At 45.9% G+C, this 17,036-nt stretch overlaps 1 protein-coding gene across 1 annotated transcript; it reads right to left on the minus strand.

Annotated features, from left to right (window-relative positions):
• Positions 1 to 2,298: 2,298 nt before the first annotated feature.
• SNX5 (sorting nexin 5) lies at positions 2,299 to 16,726 on the minus strand. The gene is made up of 13 exons (XM_030945079.1): positions 16,641 to 16,726; positions 9,695 to 9,799; positions 9,104 to 9,214; positions 8,448 to 8,569; positions 8,005 to 8,128; positions 7,298 to 7,393; positions 6,328 to 6,433; positions 6,173 to 6,248; positions 5,298 to 5,337; positions 5,106 to 5,192; positions 3,874 to 4,033; positions 3,076 to 3,161; positions 2,299 to 2,386 (listed from the first exon to the last, which is right to left on the minus strand). The coding sequence occupies exons 1-13, from the start codon at positions 16,671 to 16,673 to the stop codon at positions 2,339 to 2,341; spliced, it is 1,194 nt and encodes a 397-aa protein (XP_030800939.1). The 5' UTR covers positions 16,674 to 16,726; the 3' UTR covers positions 2,299 to 2,338.
• Positions 16,727 to 17,036: the final 310 nt, after the last annotated feature.

A 17,036-nucleotide genomic window follows, 5' to 3' on the forward strand; every position in this document is an offset into this window, starting at 1 on the left:
ATACATTAGTCAATCCTTGTTTGGCACATCTGTGAGACTCTGCTCTCATCCACCCCAACAGCCTTTTAAATTAAGTTTCGGCAATATTTCTAAAAAACTTATTTTCATATTGATGATAACCTGCCTTATCACACTGATTTGTCCACACTGACCTGCATTCTGCTAAGGCTTTATTCAAGGCTCTGCTACAAGAAAAGGCAGGTCCAGTGATATTACATGCCTAAAAGGAATATTTCTGTCCTACTTTATGAGCAGGCTGCCTACATACACACCTAATTTCTCTTATGTATCAACATCTGTCCAGCTACCAGGTGAGAAACTGGGGGATGCAGGTGCCTTTTCAGGACTTCATCTCAACTCAGCCTGAGGGGAAAGGTGGGAGCAGGTAAGCAGTGGCTGTGGCAGCCTGCCACCCACTGGCCTCCAGAGGTGTGTGCTGTGCTGGGGCTTATTTTCCAAGTCACAGCGCTGAAGCTGACTGCAATGCACTCTGCTGGCAGCAGCTGACACGCAGCAGCTTCATCCAGAGCAACAGTGGCAGTGGCAGAGACTGCTGTGCAGCTTTCTTGCAGTTATTGTAAATTAACTGCAACATCAGTATAAAGCCATAATTACAGCCAATTGAAGTGTTTAACATACTTTTAATCTGTTCACATTAATATCTTGACTTGGATTAAGGTATGTCAAGAATTTAGAGTGCCAATACAAGAACAAACATCTTGTGGAAAAGCTCCAAAAGGGTATTTGAAAGAGAAAAAGGGTTTCTCACTTAGCTTCCAACACTACATGAAACCCACCATAGTCTGGGCCACTTCTGGGGTTGGGACATAAAGTGTGGCAAAAACAACTGCACCCTTTCTCTGGAGAAAATGAGAAGAGCCTTTGAGCCAGGTTGAAATAGTTTAGGATAAGCAGTAGGTTTTTTTAGGAAAAACCAAAGCTTTGCCAGCATGAACCATCCAGTTTGGGACCACTGATGGCCCCAGGACAAGTGCTAGGAGCTTATCTGACATAGGAAGCATCACTGTCACCCATCAGCTATACAGAGGCCACATAGGCACAATGTGCTTATGGCCAACAACCCCAGGTTGAAACTATTCCTGCCAAACAGAGGAAAAAGGAGCTCACACATTCTTCAGCTACTCTGCTGCAGGATGGTGTGGCTGGCACAAGCTGCTCAGTTTTCATTGAGTATCAAGAAGAAAAAGCAGTAGCTCACAGGAAAGTAAACCCTTAGAAACTGCCACAGAGCTGCCCATTCTCAGAGCTTCTCTGGTTGGAGCTGCTTCAGGCAGTCTGCCCAGAGCACAGCCACAGAGCCCACTTTGAGCATGATTAGGAGTTTAGTCACATGAAATTAAGCAAGGCTGAAACACTCATCTCACCCAAAAGATGCCTTTTGGCTCACTGACCTATATCCATGGATGCCAACTGATAATAAACTGTCCAGGGATGGCCCTGGGGCTTGTGGGCTGAGCCACCTCAGCTGTGGCACTGTGAGCCCAGCTGTTTCAAGAGCTTTATACCTTACAGAAGCCCTGAAGATTTAAACAGCCTCTTGCTGCTAGTAAGAGGTATAAAATTACTTTACAATGCTGTACATGCAGCACTGGGGAAGTAAAAGTTGCAGCCAGCCACTCAAACAGCAATGTCACTTGAAGTCCACACATTTCATTTCAACAGCCATTCCAAGAACAATCCTCTTGAGTCAAATATTTCTTTCTAGTGCTCTGAAGAGCTCCAGGTGATGAGTAATTCGTGGTAGTTCTGTGTCTGAAGCCTCTTTGTCACTTTACATCCCACACAAATTCTTGCCATACAACAGCTTGTTGTGTCAGACATCTTTATTTGCTGTGTTGCCCAAGTGTACAAATAGTGAATGTAGTTATAGAAATTCAAAATATATTGTAGTAGAAATCTGTCTGGGAAGTGGAATGCTAAGATATTCACTTTACAAAATTATTACCCTTAAGTCACTCTCACTTGGCAAGTTTTAAATACATCAGGGCCATGAAGAGACAGATTATGATCCTGCAAAAAAGGAGTTCTCAGTAAACTTTTTCTGCTAGATGAAGTCAGTCAACAGCAAATTAATTTCTTACATTTGACTCATTTTGAGTTATCAGCCAACAGGATGTTAGCTACATCCAGACAATTCATACACAATTCAGCTCCCATTTATACCAATAAAGTCAATGTATCACTATCAACATACCTAAGTATTAGTGAAACAATCTCAGTGACATTATTATTTTAAGCTAATGAAGTCAAGCCAATAAGTTGCCCCTGGCTATTGAGTGCAATTGATGCTTTTGTCACATTTTCAGAGTAGGACTCCTCAGTTCTTGAACAAGTCAATACAGCTCTGCAGGAGAGACACATTGTTCTGCAAAGGAAGAGAATTAGTTTCAGATGAGGATGACTGATAATTCCAATCCTGCCTTTCACAATGAAGTAGCTTCCCAAATAGCGGGTCTGTGACAGGATTTTGTGCAAAGACAAGCATTCAAGCAGTAAAGAACCAAAACCAGATCACACATTCTGCAATCTGCCTCTTCCTGCAGGCCTGCAACCATTAATCAGTTTGTGCTAAGGAGAGGGGCAAGAGTCAACAGGAAGCTTTTAAAGTGGGCCAAACTGAGCAGTGTCATCAAGGCTTTGTGTCACATTCCAGTTCAGCACTGATGTGCCTGTGCTAAAGTCCAGTACTCTCAGGGAGTGGGACATTAGACTTTCCTTCTTCAAAGGAAGCTGAGGATGCACAGTTACTGCTTTGTTCTCTACACTAAAGTTAACAGACCCTTCCAGCCTGCCCAGCAAAGATTGGCAGAGACTGCTATAAAGCCAATATATCCTCCACTGACAAGGATGGACAGCCTGATCACAAGCTGCAGGATGTGCTCCTGTGCCAGCTCTCAGGAGCACTGGAAGCAGCAGCTGCCTCCAGACACAGTAGGGGTCAAACCCCACAGATGAGGCTGCCTGATGGGAAGTCAGATGACCCAGCAAATCATCCCAGTTACACACTACTCATTTCTCTCAACTCATGCCTGTTAAATTCCAAAGAGAACACACCTTTGCATGTTTTATTTCCAGTTCTGCCATTTCAATTAAGTTTTTACGGAATGCTGCTATTCTCTTCTGTTTGAAGCTCATCAGTTCTGTAGAGGAGGAAATAAACAAAGGTAAGAGATAGACAAAGTGTGACAAGCAATGCCCCTCATGTTTCAGGAGTTCTGTTGTGCAGCTCAGATTACAGTATTTGATCAAAAAAAGGTTCAAGAGTTAGTCATGCTAGTTTTAGACAGAGATGCAGTCATCACATGATACACAGGCAGCTTAAGACAGAAAAGCTTTGTAGGAAGACAGCTGGAACAAAGCAGAAATAAGCCACACAAGCTCTGTGACGACCTGGATCATTCAAAAGCCAGATACACTAAAGGAGCAGCATGTATACCATGAAAGCATATTGTAAATACTATATATATACACATATAGTCCTCTACTGAGAACCAGTGTTTGAAACTCTGTATAAGGCACTCAGCTGTACTGGGAGGGAACAAAAGCCTGTTTGCACAGCTTTGACTGAGATAATTAGTTACCCTCTAGTAGTTACATCCACATGGAGGCTGAGTTCAATCCAAAAACAAATACTCGGGGCTTATAAATAAGGTCAGTGTAGTACTGACACTGCTCTGCTACAGAAAATTGCTTTAAAAATGTTTAGCTGCATTAGTTTTACAGCATCTATCTCTATTGTCCTTGGGATGTCCAGACTGTTTGTTCAGGAGCCTTCATTAGCTGAACGTCAGATGGAGACCTCGACTGCGTTAAGCTCTCCTTTAAGCATAAATTCAGCAAAGCCTGTTTTACCTTGTTTAGCAGATTCTGAAATCTTTTCAAACTTCTGACAGCAATCCTGTTGATGTGCCTCAGCCAGCCTGACGTCCTTGCTCTTTAGTCTGGCTTTGTCTAGAGCTTTGTTCGAGTTCTCATAGTCAACAAGAGCCCGGGTTCGCCTGTACAGAAGATCCTGAAGAGACAGAAATAGCACACCAGAGCCTTAGCAGGACTACTTCACAAACTGAGGTTACAACCACCTTAGCAGCAGGAGGTTTCACTTCTTTCAGCACCAGATTCTGCTTTTTCAAACAAGCTATTAGAGCCTGCTCTTGACAGCCTTTCACAGTGCAGCACTACAGTTTCAGGACAGCCAGTTATGCCTTAGTGAAGGAAGTCTAAGGGCTATTATAGGCATCATTTCTTCCCTTAAAGTAGTTTCTCCTGCTGTAAGGTGGATGTCTCCACTAAGAGCAAAAAGCACTTTCTGAATTCCCTCAGTCCACTTCCAGCAGCCATTTAATTTGTTAGAGATCTGACAGCTTGACTGAAGCACTGCACTAACCTAGACAGGATAAGTATAGAGGTCAGTGAGCCAATCCCTTCCTAATGCAGGAGGACAGTAGTGATGTCTAAATAACAGTACACCCCACTGAGGGAGGCTGTAGTGGGTGTTCTGGGGTACCTGACATTACAGGTAAGACACAAGATGAAAAGGCCCAGTAGGTTGTACCTAGATACCTTTTTGCAGCATAGTCATCCCCCTGTCAAGTCAAGTTTTTATTAGAAAAAGTTGCCAGCAAGGCTTTTGCTGTCATATCAATCTACCAAAGCCCTCTTGGAAGCTCAGACTCCAAGATCCTTCACAAGTTACCATGTATTTTTGCTAAGGTACTGTAAAAATCCTGAAATCAATCCCAACTACTAATTAGTCATCATTGATTTTATTGGCAAGTCTGTGACTACTCAGGCAGGGAACAGGAAAGAAACTGCTGCAGACTTAAATTCAGTTTGCTCTAACTTACAGCAATTTAAAGAGTTCTTCCACTTTATATGCCAAAGAAAAATTGGTCCAAGTCTTCTGTAAGTGGCTGGGCTCCAGCTAGCTAATATATAGCTTCTATATTCTGCTGTGGTTTAAGAGTCTCAGGTTTCTTAGGCAAAACAAGGGTCCACTTTCCTGTCTTCTTAAAGCACAAAGAATACCATGAGTGAGTTGTGTTGCCCATAACAAAACTAAGCTTCAAAAAGAAAACTCTTCTCACCTTAGCAGCTTCTATATTGAGCATGTAGTATCTCAACAGTTCAGAGAGCTTTAAGTCTTCATCAGATGAAACTCTACTCTCTACCTTCTGCAGAAAGGGGAAAAAAAATCAGTTAGTTGGTGTGTAACAGAACAGCCACATGCAGAGTCAGAGATTCTTCTCCCTCACACCTGCCCCAGCAAAACTTCTTACCCTGAGTTTCTCAAAGAGCTCTGCAACTTTCAACAAGTACCTAGTGAGGGAAAAAAAAAGCATAAATAAGTTTGAATACTTCTTAGTCTGATAAATGCCAGGATCAATTGGCAGGAAACCAGAAAGCTGAAGGCTGGAGTTTACTCCTGTATACAGACCCAAACAAGGGCTTGAAAAGAACTCATTTAGGCAAAGACCTGGGGAAAAGGTTCAATGTGCTGGATTCCAGCCTACCAGAACAGTACAGCTGAGCAGCTCAACACCATTTAATGTAGCAATGCTGATCTCCAGAGCATAAAGGTCTTACGGAGAATTTCCCTGCTGCTGTCCAAGAGGGATGAGCTGACTTGTTGATTCAGCTTTACACTCTGTTTTAACAAGGTCTTGGTAAATTGATAGCAAAGTCAAAAGGTGGGAGAAGTCACCTCAAAAAAGGCAACTGAGTTCCCCTTAAAAAATCCCTACTATTCTGGAAGTGCAAAGGTCCAGAAGATAGTACAGACCTAGTGCAAGCTGACCCAGTGCAGTTATACTCAACAGCAAATTAGAACACACACACAAACCCTTTCTTCAGGGGTCTCCAGCAGTTTGTGACCTGAAGAGAATCCAGGAGATTTCTGTTTAGAAGGATTTTGATGACCAGCACAAGTAACCTCTAGGCCACAACTGGCAAGTGATCAACTAGTTCAGAGTTAGGTGCAATTGATGACATTAGGTCTGCCACAGCAGGGGTGCCAGAAGAAGGAAAGTTTTGATGCCACTTGCATGCAATTTAAGAACCTCAAACCACCTATGACCCAATCCTCTGAATTTTACAGAAGCAATTTGGTTTTCCCAGACTCAGGATATGTTTATAAACAGTTGGAATCGCTTACTTTTTGATAACTGTAGGCTCTTCTAATGCCAGGCTGTTCAAACAAGCTGAAGTATAAATATAGTCATCTGCAACATCTGCAAGAACAAGACAAGGTTTTCAGGCTGAAATCATCAAAACTGCATGATCTCTCGAAAGGGCTTTGAAAAGATTCACTTTTATGAGATCTTGTCATCTTATCTGCTTTTGCACATGCATCCTTGATTCTGTTGTAGTAGTTCACAAGAAAAGTCTTCTCTTGCTCAAAAAAATCTTCTACTTCCTGAAAAAGAATATGACCTGTTAAGTCAGGAACTGCAGAACACAAGCTCTTCCCTGTTTTAGGAAGGGCCAAAGAAACAACCATAGCCTGGGCCTGAGCTTGAGGCCCATTAATCCCTATGGAAAAACTGTTCAAGACAACATGTGAGCCAAGGGTTTGACATGCCAAACCACATGGCAAACTTCTTCCTCACTATGCAGTGAAGATGAAGTTGGCACTCAAATACTGATGCAGGCTGTCTGAAGCAGCAGTAAGTTATGAGACAGCCCGTCAGGACTCCCAACTGCAGGAATTTTATTTCCTAGACCTGCTGCAACACTGTAGCTAAGGACTAACCAGTTCACAAGCTTGTTTCTCATCCACACCAAACATGATACATATTGGAATGTTTCATGACACTGCACATAGGACAACAAGCTTTTTGGGAAGTGCTGCTATGGCAACACAACACAAAAGCTGGAGCAAGACCAGTTACAGGAGTCTTTGGTATTTGATCTTGCCTAGTATAAGCAGAAACCCATAAATTATGTCTGTTCAGAGCTCCAAAATAGACAAAAGCCACAAGAATATTTCCTGAAGGTATAATTCCTTCCTCTCCAGTATCAGGTATTAAGGCAGGTCTTCTGCATCCAGAAACTTGAATTATACACTAAAATTGAACAGCCTAAAGCTACAATCTCTTATTTCTATAGAAATCAGAATTAATACAGGCTACTCCCCTCAACTGGGAGAGCAGTAGCAAGGCAGGTATGTCAGTAGCTGAGCCTCATGCACAGCAAGCCTGAAGCAGACAGCAGTAACTTCCCTGGAGCAGGAAGCAAGAAACAATCAAAATTAGGGTAAGAGACAAAGCAACAACCTTACCTTGACTCCAGAGAAGAGGACTTCATCAGCACTCTTTACTACACTTTTTAAAAAGCCACCAAACATCTCTTTAGTGTTTTTCCTCCGCACACTCAGCTGTAATAGAGAGGCCAAATAAGCTTTAAAGTTATACCCGGGGAGGGAAAAAAGTGACTCTTTTGATACTTGAAATGTTAGTAACATCCTTTACACTTAGCATATGTCAGAACAGGTTGATTTCCAACCCCTCCATTTTACCTATATAAAAATGTAACATGCAACAGGTGGCTTGGCTACAAGTAGTTCAATGGATTTTTCCAATTCCCATAAACAGCTCTGTTTCTCCTTGCATATCTTGGCTCAGCATCTATCACTCATAATTAGGTGTGAGGAAACATATGCAGAAGTGACTTTAATACACCTCCACTTTAACACCATGCAACACAGCACAGGTACACCTGAGCCATACATGTTCCCAAGGTAAAGACATGCAAAGGTGGCTTCCTAACCAGCTTGACGAGGATTTAGAAACATGGTGGGATTTACAACAGAGAAAGGTGTAAAGGTCAGGCTTTCACCCTTCAGCCATCTCACAGAAATACTTGCAATATCTACTTGCTGATGCTGCACATAGATCCACAGAACATTCTGACTGTGCCCAGCAAAAACAACAGCACTCCTAACAGTCTGCCTCACTTGGAAAAGAAAATAAGGAAAAAAAGTCTCACGTCCTGGTCATACTCCAGGAAAACATGGAAATTGCGATCCTTGCTGAGCACAGGATGAGAAGCAATCCGCTGCAGGAAGATCTCATGTGATGAGACAGTCTTCTTGAAGACAGCGAGGTATTCACTGCAAGGAAACAACAGACTGAGATCCTCTTTGTACTACCCTCTTCAGTACACAAAGAATTGCTTTAACTTTAGCCCATGAAAATATTCAACTGCAGACTTCTGAAACAGCCAGCTTGTGATAGCAAAGCTACTTTCAGTCTCTTTACCTAGGAAGTTTTCCAGCTTGAAAGCTGGAAAAGCTGGGCCACTCCCCAGCTACAGGATTTTCAAGACACTCTTCAAAACAGAGACACTCAAGATCAGTTATCACCAAATAAGTTGCTCTCCCAGGAGGCTTCTCTAAATGCAGCTTTTGGCAGTAGACTCATTTTACTTACGCTTCCAGCTCTTGCTTCATTTTGGCAAACTCTTCTTTTGTCATGGACACCTCTCCTTCCCCCAGCTTCTGCATCTTCTCTCTGGGACCATCAAAGTCAGGCTTTGAAGGTGCTGGAGGTATCTAGGCAGGGAATTGGTTAGTCATGGATATTAGCAAATAAAGTTTTCCAAGATTACTTCTAGCCTTCTCTAGAAGGAGGTTCTTTTGCCTGGTCATAGGAAAATGTGGTAAAGACTGCATGATCCAGGAATTCTAGGTTCCTGGTTTGTCTTATCCCTCCCCAGGAGGGAAACCAACCCAGAGCAACAGCTTCTGTAATCCACCCCATTGCCAGCCTTCTCCTAAAGAATCATGATAGAAGGAAAGCCCACATTTAATAGATTATTTCAGTGTGCCACCTTCAGGCAGATATTAATACCACCACGGAATCAAGGACTCCCACAGCATCTTTTGCTGCTCCAAGCTATATGAAAAGTTAGCACAAATGCCATACCACTCAAGCTGTTTAGGAATTAAGGCAACAGGAAGCATAGGGAACACCCAGGTCACAGAACACCAGTAACACTGGTAAAACACACTTCATGCCTTTATTAGTAGGCACTTTAGATTGCTACAGTTTTTCACTTAGGATCACATTCTTTAGGAAGTACTTACAATGAGTCCTGCATACTCCTCAGTTTCAGTGAGCGTATCATGTAACCACACAAAGTCTTCGTGCTGCCTTGTAACTGAAAACTCAGGGCTTTGAAAAGCTGGCAGCGTAGTCTGGAAGAGAATATATAGAAGCCCTACTGTTTTGTAAATCAGTGCTTTTAGAAACAGTTCTGTCCATTTCCAAAGGAAGCTATTCTGCTTACTAAGAGCCTTGCCCACTCCCTTTTAGCTGAGCTGGCACTTCTTCAACAGCACCACTAAGGAGACTGTTAAAAAAAAAAAGTACTGTTGTAGAACAGCATTAATGCAGTTTGTTTTGTGACATTTCACAGGAGCTCCCTTCCTACCCCCATCCTTCTGGTGTCTAGCTAGGATTCCTTAGCAAAGTCATCAGCTACTTGCCTCTGTTTAGAGAGTTCAGATCCTAGAAAATCTGAAGTTTCTGCATATATACACATCCTCAGGCCACCTTTAAGGTGAAAATCCCCATCTAATTAGATTTTCTTCATTGCCAAGCCCATCTTTGCAGGTATGTGTACTGCAAATACATCTGTTACTTGCACAACCACCTCTTTTTGCCCATGACCTTACCTTAGTGTGCACAGTGAACTTCACTCTGTCCTTTTCACTGAGGGCATCAGGGATATCAATTTGGAGAGAAGGATCAACATTCAGGTCTACAGATACAGACCTCAGCTGCAAGAGAATTCACAGAACAATCCTTGATCAAGCATCAGGTAGGTTTAATGAAGCTGTGAACAAGAACCACACTGCACTACACACCTGCCTTCAGGTACACACTTATGACAAGAATTCCTTTCCCAGTGCTTCCAAGAGGCATAAACCCAGCCAGCATTCCTTTGGGGGCTTATTTCTTCATTCATTCCAGCAGCCTAGATCCAGAATATCATTTCAAGACTACTCAAACTTTTAAAGAGCAGTGGAATAGCTTTCTCAGTAGAAGATCCTCCAGCTTATACGTGAAGACTCTCTTCTAAGAGGCCCTCCCTTGCTGCAGCCTGACAAATCATTGCTGTTTTCTGCATAAGGGAGAAACCACCAGAGATCAAGGTCACAACACAGGAAGTTTGCTGAAGAGCAACTATCAGAGCCAGGAGGAATGCTGAAGTTACCCTCTGGAGATAATTCTGAAGGCCTTCTCAGAAAAGCAGGCTAGAGAACTGCACCAGGACTGCTACCTCAGCACCCTGCAGCACAGACCACACCAGCCAGGAGCCTGCTCCTACCTCTGCACTGTACACTAAGCTTCAGCACCCAAATGGTGCCAGGATCTGAGCAATCCTATCATATCACAGATGGCTAAATGCTGCCTCAAGCCTCTGCAAAGCTGCCTAAGAACTGTTGATAGGCTGCCTGTTATAAGGTGAAGTTTGCTTCCAAAAGGCTCTGGAAGCTGTCTCCCCCTAGGCTGGCCATCTGCAGCCCAGATCTGGTATGTGACAAAGTGTCTCTGGCTGCCTGCAGAGGACACAGCTGCCAGGACAGGGAGCATTTGCCCCTGCCACTGCTCTCCCCTATGATCGGACTGCTGTGAATAAGTGAGGGATACCCCAGCCACTGCACCCTCCAGCCATGCTAAAAACACTTCTGTCTGCTGCATCCTCACTGTTAGCTAGAATTAAAAGGAGACAAGTAATAGATGAAACTTTTTAAGCCTTACAGCCATGGAATGACCTTGCATGCAAGCACATTAAGCACATTCCCAGAAGATGGGAAGGACAGACAACTTTTAGCCCATCCTGGGCATTGCCTTGGCAGCGAGCACACTTGCAGAGCATGCCCTGGAGCACAGTTCCCAGCAGTCCCAGGCACTGTTCACGTCCCACAGGACATGGTGGGACTCCAAACTCTACAGGGACTCCAACAGTAATCACTTCCCTGCAGTCACCACTTAGGACAGACTATTATGTTCCCATACAGGCAGGCAATTCTGGTCCTTGCTAGGAAGACACAGGCCAGACAGAGATGCATGGTTCAGAGGTCACTGACACAGGCTTGGGCAGAAGCTGCTCTCCCCTCCCAGGCACTGCAGGAAGGACAGGTAGAAGGCTACCAGTCAGGCACCAGTTTCACTGGGAGCACAGCTCAGTGCTGCCAAAGGAAAGGCAAGTTTGTTGGTGTTTTCCACTTCCCAGCCAGATAACACCACCAGCCAAAGCAGCAAGATGCAGACCCCAGTGTTTTACATCCTGCTTACTTGTATTTGCTGCCCAAACAGGATCAGCAGTGCTAACAATATGAACTGCTGAGTCTGGAAAGTATGATAAGCCAAAGGAAACCATTTCCTCTCAGCTAAACTAAGGAAAGGATTACACAAATCAGACAGTCCTGAATTTGTGAGCTTGCTTGCTTTCTTTCTTGTGGAGAAAGTAACCTGTGATTAGATGCTGTCTAGGCCCCTCCATGCCTAGTAGTTGCCTACACAGGGGACAAACAAGCACAAACATTAGGTGGTCCTGCTTGGTCAGATTAAAGCAGTTAACATGTCACAAGCACGTCCTGGCACCCTGCACAAACTGCAAATGGGATCTGGAGCTATATGAAACCAAGGCTTGTAAGACCCCAGTCTGCTCTAGTCCTGTGAAGGTCACTGTGGGCTCCGAACTCCAGGCCAGAGACCTTTAGGATTACAGAATCATGGCTCAGACTACAAAGGGAACATTCACACTGTCTGACTTCAGGAGGAGAGAGTGCTTTGTTTCCTGACAAAAAGTGCTGGAGTAGCACTTGTGCCCTGAATGGGGGAAGCAGGAAGCCCCACTCCTGTCAGCACAGCTCTGTAAAGCACTAACTCAGGGAGTACCCATGGCAGATGTCTCACACCAACCCCTGACCCACAGCTGCTCTGCACACAGAACCTTTTGTGCCACCATCTCTCCTGCACTCATCCCACAAGCAGGAGTGGAGACCAACCTCCTCATGGGCACATGAAGGCTGTGCAGAGCAAAGGAATTAACCATCCACCTCCAGGCCCCAGGCTTGTCCTTTTACCACAGCAGGCATCCAACCCAAGACTTTCCCAGGTCACACCTCCACCTTCACTCTCTGGCAGCTCCTTCATATCCAGAAGCATTTCTCTGCTAGGACATCACTGCTTCCTGCCCAGACTCCAAGCAGTGGGGCAAGAGAACTGAAGGTTCCCCATTCAGTTACCAGAAACCAGTCTGTCACTCCACACCCTCAAGGGATATAATCCAAGCTCAGCAGCTGGGAAGGGATTATTCCTCACTGGTAGCAGATGCCCAAATAGGTACAGAGGACACACAGAATGGAAACAGCTGGGTTGGGCTGCAAACTGAAACACTCACCCAGAGCCAGCACAGTACTCTCACTTTCAACTCTCATTTCCCTTCCCCAGAAGCAGCTTCTGGTTTGCAGTGACTCCAGAAACTGTTACAGCTTCTCTGGCACCTCCCACGTCTAAACTCGGGACTCGTCAGAGACTTGTTTCAGGATTCCTAGGGTTTTTGAGGATTCAAGCAAAACTACTCCCTGTTCAGTACAGTTTACCTGTCCAACTGGTAAATCAGAATAAAGCAGAGCCCCTGACAATAACATAGACATCATACTAGTTAACATTTCTAGGTTTCAGAACCAAAAGACTATAAATAGATATTATGGTACTAATTAGGACACCATGATAAACACCTGATCTAGAAGCCCAGGAAACAGCAGAGATCATTACTGTGCCCAATCCAGGTAGAATTTTAGAACATCTGCTTTTTTTTCTATTTGTTAGAGAGGCTAAGGGAAAAAAAAAAGTTGGTTCACTTAAATACAAGGCAGTGACGACCATCAGCTACCCAGACTTCTGCCTGACAGACATGACATTTCTGATGTGCAAACACATCTTGATGCTTGCAGACACCCAGAGGGAGGAAATGCCCTCAGGCACCGAAGTCTCTTAGTTCTGGTGAGAGGCCTGAGCTGCTGCTTTTACAGTTCCACCCTTTGCAGTTTTAGCATCAGCTCCGGATGACTTGGTGTCACTTCTGCATTCTAACAAAAGAATCTGCCAGTGCAAGCAACTGTGTACAACTTCTGACTGCTAGTGAAATGTGTATTTGTTCTCAAAGACAGATTAATCCAGGGGTTTTCCACACAGCCAGGCCCTTGGAAGGAGCAAGGAGCCCTTCCACAAGGGCTCACATGTCAGAGTTTTCTGCTCATTGTCAGCTACCTTTTCAAAACCTTCTCCCCTTACTGATCACCTCCCTGCTGTCATTCAAGCAACAGCCCACAAACAAGGCTTCAGAAGTAATTACATCTGGCACTACCTAAAACCCATTACTTCTTACAGAGCAGGCTTTCTAATTAAAGCTGTTTAGGTGCTCTCCAGAGAGCACTAAAAGATCATGGTGTTTTCAGGCAGTTTATACAGAGCCCTCAGTTCCAGAGGGCCTTGTTTTGACACCCAGGAATTAGCCACCAGAGGATCTGGCCAGCAGCTATCAGCAGCATTAGCTGCTGGAACTACTTTTTAGTCATATTCAGCACAAGCAGTTTAAGTTTCCTTTTAATCAGGATTCTAAAAGGACATCTGAAAGTGCACTGCAAGCATGCAGCACTACAGAGCACGTGTGAAGCTTGGATTTTGCAGCCTTTGTGGCAGTTTGCTGTCACCACTGTGACACTGAGCTGAACAGTCCTGAATTGTGAATCCGGTTACACACAACCACGAAAAGCGAAGCACTGCTTACTTATGCTACGGAAAATGCTTCCCCAAATTCGTTACTTCAAACTGAAGAGTTCCACTGATGCAAAAGTTTAATTATTTTGGTTAAAACACCGATAAAGAGGGAACAACAGCTCAGTGTAGTCACACAGAAATGGCATTCCTCAGCAAGTGCAGTGCTTGCCAAGGAAGCAGAAGGCCCAGAGCACCTGTTGCCTCGGGCTGCGCAATAAAGTGTCCCTCTGCTGCTAGAGGGATCTCTGCATCACTCTCTGCAGGAACTGCCTCCTGACAGAGGGAAGGGCTCTATAAACACCCAAGGATGCCCTTGCTGGCTCACCCTATTCCACCAGCAGCACGCAGGACACCTCCACCCAAGCCATGGCTTCCTCAGCTGGAGGGCACAGCTTTGGCCATGCAGGGCAAGCCCCCCGCGTGCCTGCAGAGCACAGCCTGGGGCTGAGCACTCCTGGCCCAGCTCAAATGGGAATCGTGCAACAGCAGCAAACCCCAAGGCACAGTCAGCATTCCCCAGGAATGCTTTGCTGACCTCCTACAGTGAGGCTAGAGCTGGTGGCAGGGATGTCAGGAGCAGGGCAGCCTCACCGTGCTGGCTTTACCTCCTGCTAGCCCAAACTGGGCTGGCTTTGTGGAGGCTGAGTGTCCTTGAGAGGGCATCATCCCTGTCCAGGAGCTGGCACCTTGTAGCAGCTCACCTCCCTGCTGATTTCAGGCCCAGCAGCATGCAGAAGCAGGGTTTTTTGCTAAGCCCAAGATCCAGTATGGTCTCATTCCTTCCAGAATGTGCAGCAGAATTTGTCCAGCAGAGCCACCGCTTGTGAGTGATAACAGCAAATCCCAGGCCATGACACAACATTTTGTCTTCCACGGATTGCTTTGTGAAAGAGGTGCTACAATACATGCTCTCAGCATTTTGATCCAGAACATTTCAGCTGCAGACTGAAGCCTTTAAACACCACGAAGCCACTGACATTAGGAAATACCAAGGTATTTACTCAAGCTTAGCTCAGAAGTCCCACCACTCACTTCAAATTCTGAAGTGCCTTTCCCTCCCCCATGACAGATTACACCTTATTTTCCACTGCACTTTCAATCACTTTTATCCTACCCTCCCTTCCTCTTCCTACATATCCTGATCCTCTCCTGCTTTGCCACCTCAGGGTCAGTTTTTAGTTTACACTTAACAGTGGCTCCTATTTAAGTTAATTCCTAATGAAGTTTCCTTTACAGGCATGAGTTTTATCTCCTGGTCACACACCAGTTCCATGTTGCTGTTTCTCTACCTAAACAAGAGCAGACAAGATAGGAGCATTTCTGTCCTCCCCCGTGCCGCTGGACTCCCGAGGCAGCCCTACAACCTAAAACAAGCTAATCTTTGTCCATTGAGCATCAGAGTTTAAAGCTACTCCAGCCCCCACCACGAGAACATTTTCCCCTCCCCCCAATACTCCTGCCGGAGTTAGAAAGGCACATAAACGCTCAGAAGTTACCAAATGTTGCAAGAGAGTTGATATTTGACCTTCCCCTCAAGTATTCTCCAAGGGCAGACACTTTAGTACAAAGCAGCAGAAAAGAAAGCACAGGCCAGCTCACAGCTCAAAGCAAGCTACCAGAAAATGCTTCTTCTACAAACTCTTGCCTTACTGACTCAGGATTGTTTCAAAACAAGATTCATACGGGAAAGAAGCAGAGGAAAGGAAATTAGCCAGAAGTCAATAAAGGCTGGTGTATTTCTAGCCCCCCCCAAGTTAGTTAATATACATGCTCCAAAAAGCTGGAGAAAACACAGACTGGAGAGACTTTCAGCACACCTAACAGCTTAAAGCAAAGTCATCTTCCTGCCAGTGAAGCTTAGTCACAATGCAAAACCACATGCAGATGTGACCATATGAAAGGCAAATAGGCAACTTGCTGACACTCACAGGGCTGCCTTGCCTTCTTCTCAAGGTGTGTTGAGGGTAGTTATTAAACCAGGGAGTTTAGGTAGGTTAACCCAAGCAGCTCGTCCAGTAGAAGAGAGAATTCCGGTCACTGTCTACACTACATAAACATTAATTCACAAAGTTCCTGCTTCAGCATTTCACTTGCATTTCCTCTGAGAAGCTGAGAGTCTTAACACTAGGAAATCCCCTGTGCTGCTTTAAAGGGAAGACACGAAGTTCCTTGGCACTTACAGCTTCAACGCTTCTCCAGAGAAAGGAAAGCCAAGCGAGCTGCTGATGTGACAGCCAAGGCAAAGGGGCAGCGCAGGTGAGGTGACAGCTGCCAGCCCAATTACCGCGGGGCACAGCCAGGAAGGCCGGTCACAGACCCAGCAGAGCAGCTGGCCACCGAGGAACAGCAAGTTTAACCCCCTGCAGCATTTGGCCCGCAGTGCCCAGGGCCGGGTCCTGCTCCTGCATCCATCACCTGCCAGGCCCGGCTCCGCAGCTCCAGGGCCGCGGGTATCACCTGCTCCGCCTCGGCACAGGGTGCAGCCCGCACCGCCCTGCCCTTCCCTCCTCTTCCTCCTTCCCGCTGCGGCTTTAATCCTCCCGCCCGCTCACCTTTCCCCGGCACCCCTCCCCTCCGGGCTGCTCCCCTCGCTCACCCCGGCCCCTCTGACCCGCTGCCCTCAGGGGACCTCGGCGCGCCAAAGGCACGAGGGCTAAGGCGACTTATCTTCGTTTTAAAAGTCCTAAACGGAGCAAAAGCCAAAGCCCTGTCACTGTCCCAGCGCTGCCGGGGGCAGAGGGAGCAGGGAGCTCCCTCACACACCGTGGGGCCAGCTCGGCTGCGCCCTCCCCGCCGCCCCAGCCGGCCTCGGGCCGCCACCCTCACCTTGTCCTGCGAGTCCCCACGGAGCAGAGCCATATCTCCGGGCGCAGACAGCCACCCTGCACCTTTCTCTTTCTGCTCCTCCCCGCCACCTCCTTCTCATATAACCCGGGCGGAGCCGCCGCCGCCACACCCCCTGAGGGGCATTCGCCATCTTTGGTGAGGGCAGGGCGCTGCTTGCATTCATCCAAGACGGCATCGCAAGGCTTTATTTTTCGGCTTGCATTTAAAGATTTGGGTTGTTTTCCCTTACAGCCTTTCAAAAAATACCAAATGAACGCGAGATGGAGCAGGCACGCCCCTCTCACCACTTTTCGGGGCGCTCCAGCGAAGGGGAAAGGGCTGGGCGCTGGTAGGGCGGGAGAACTACAAGTCCCATGAGGCAGCGGGCGGCGCATG

The sequence above is a fragment of the Camarhynchus parvulus genome, chromosome 3, assembly GCF_901933205.1.
Source record: "Camarhynchus parvulus chromosome 3, STF_HiC, whole genome shotgun sequence".
Lineage (NCBI taxonomy): Eukaryota > Metazoa > Chordata > Aves > Passeriformes > Thraupidae > Camarhynchus > Camarhynchus parvulus.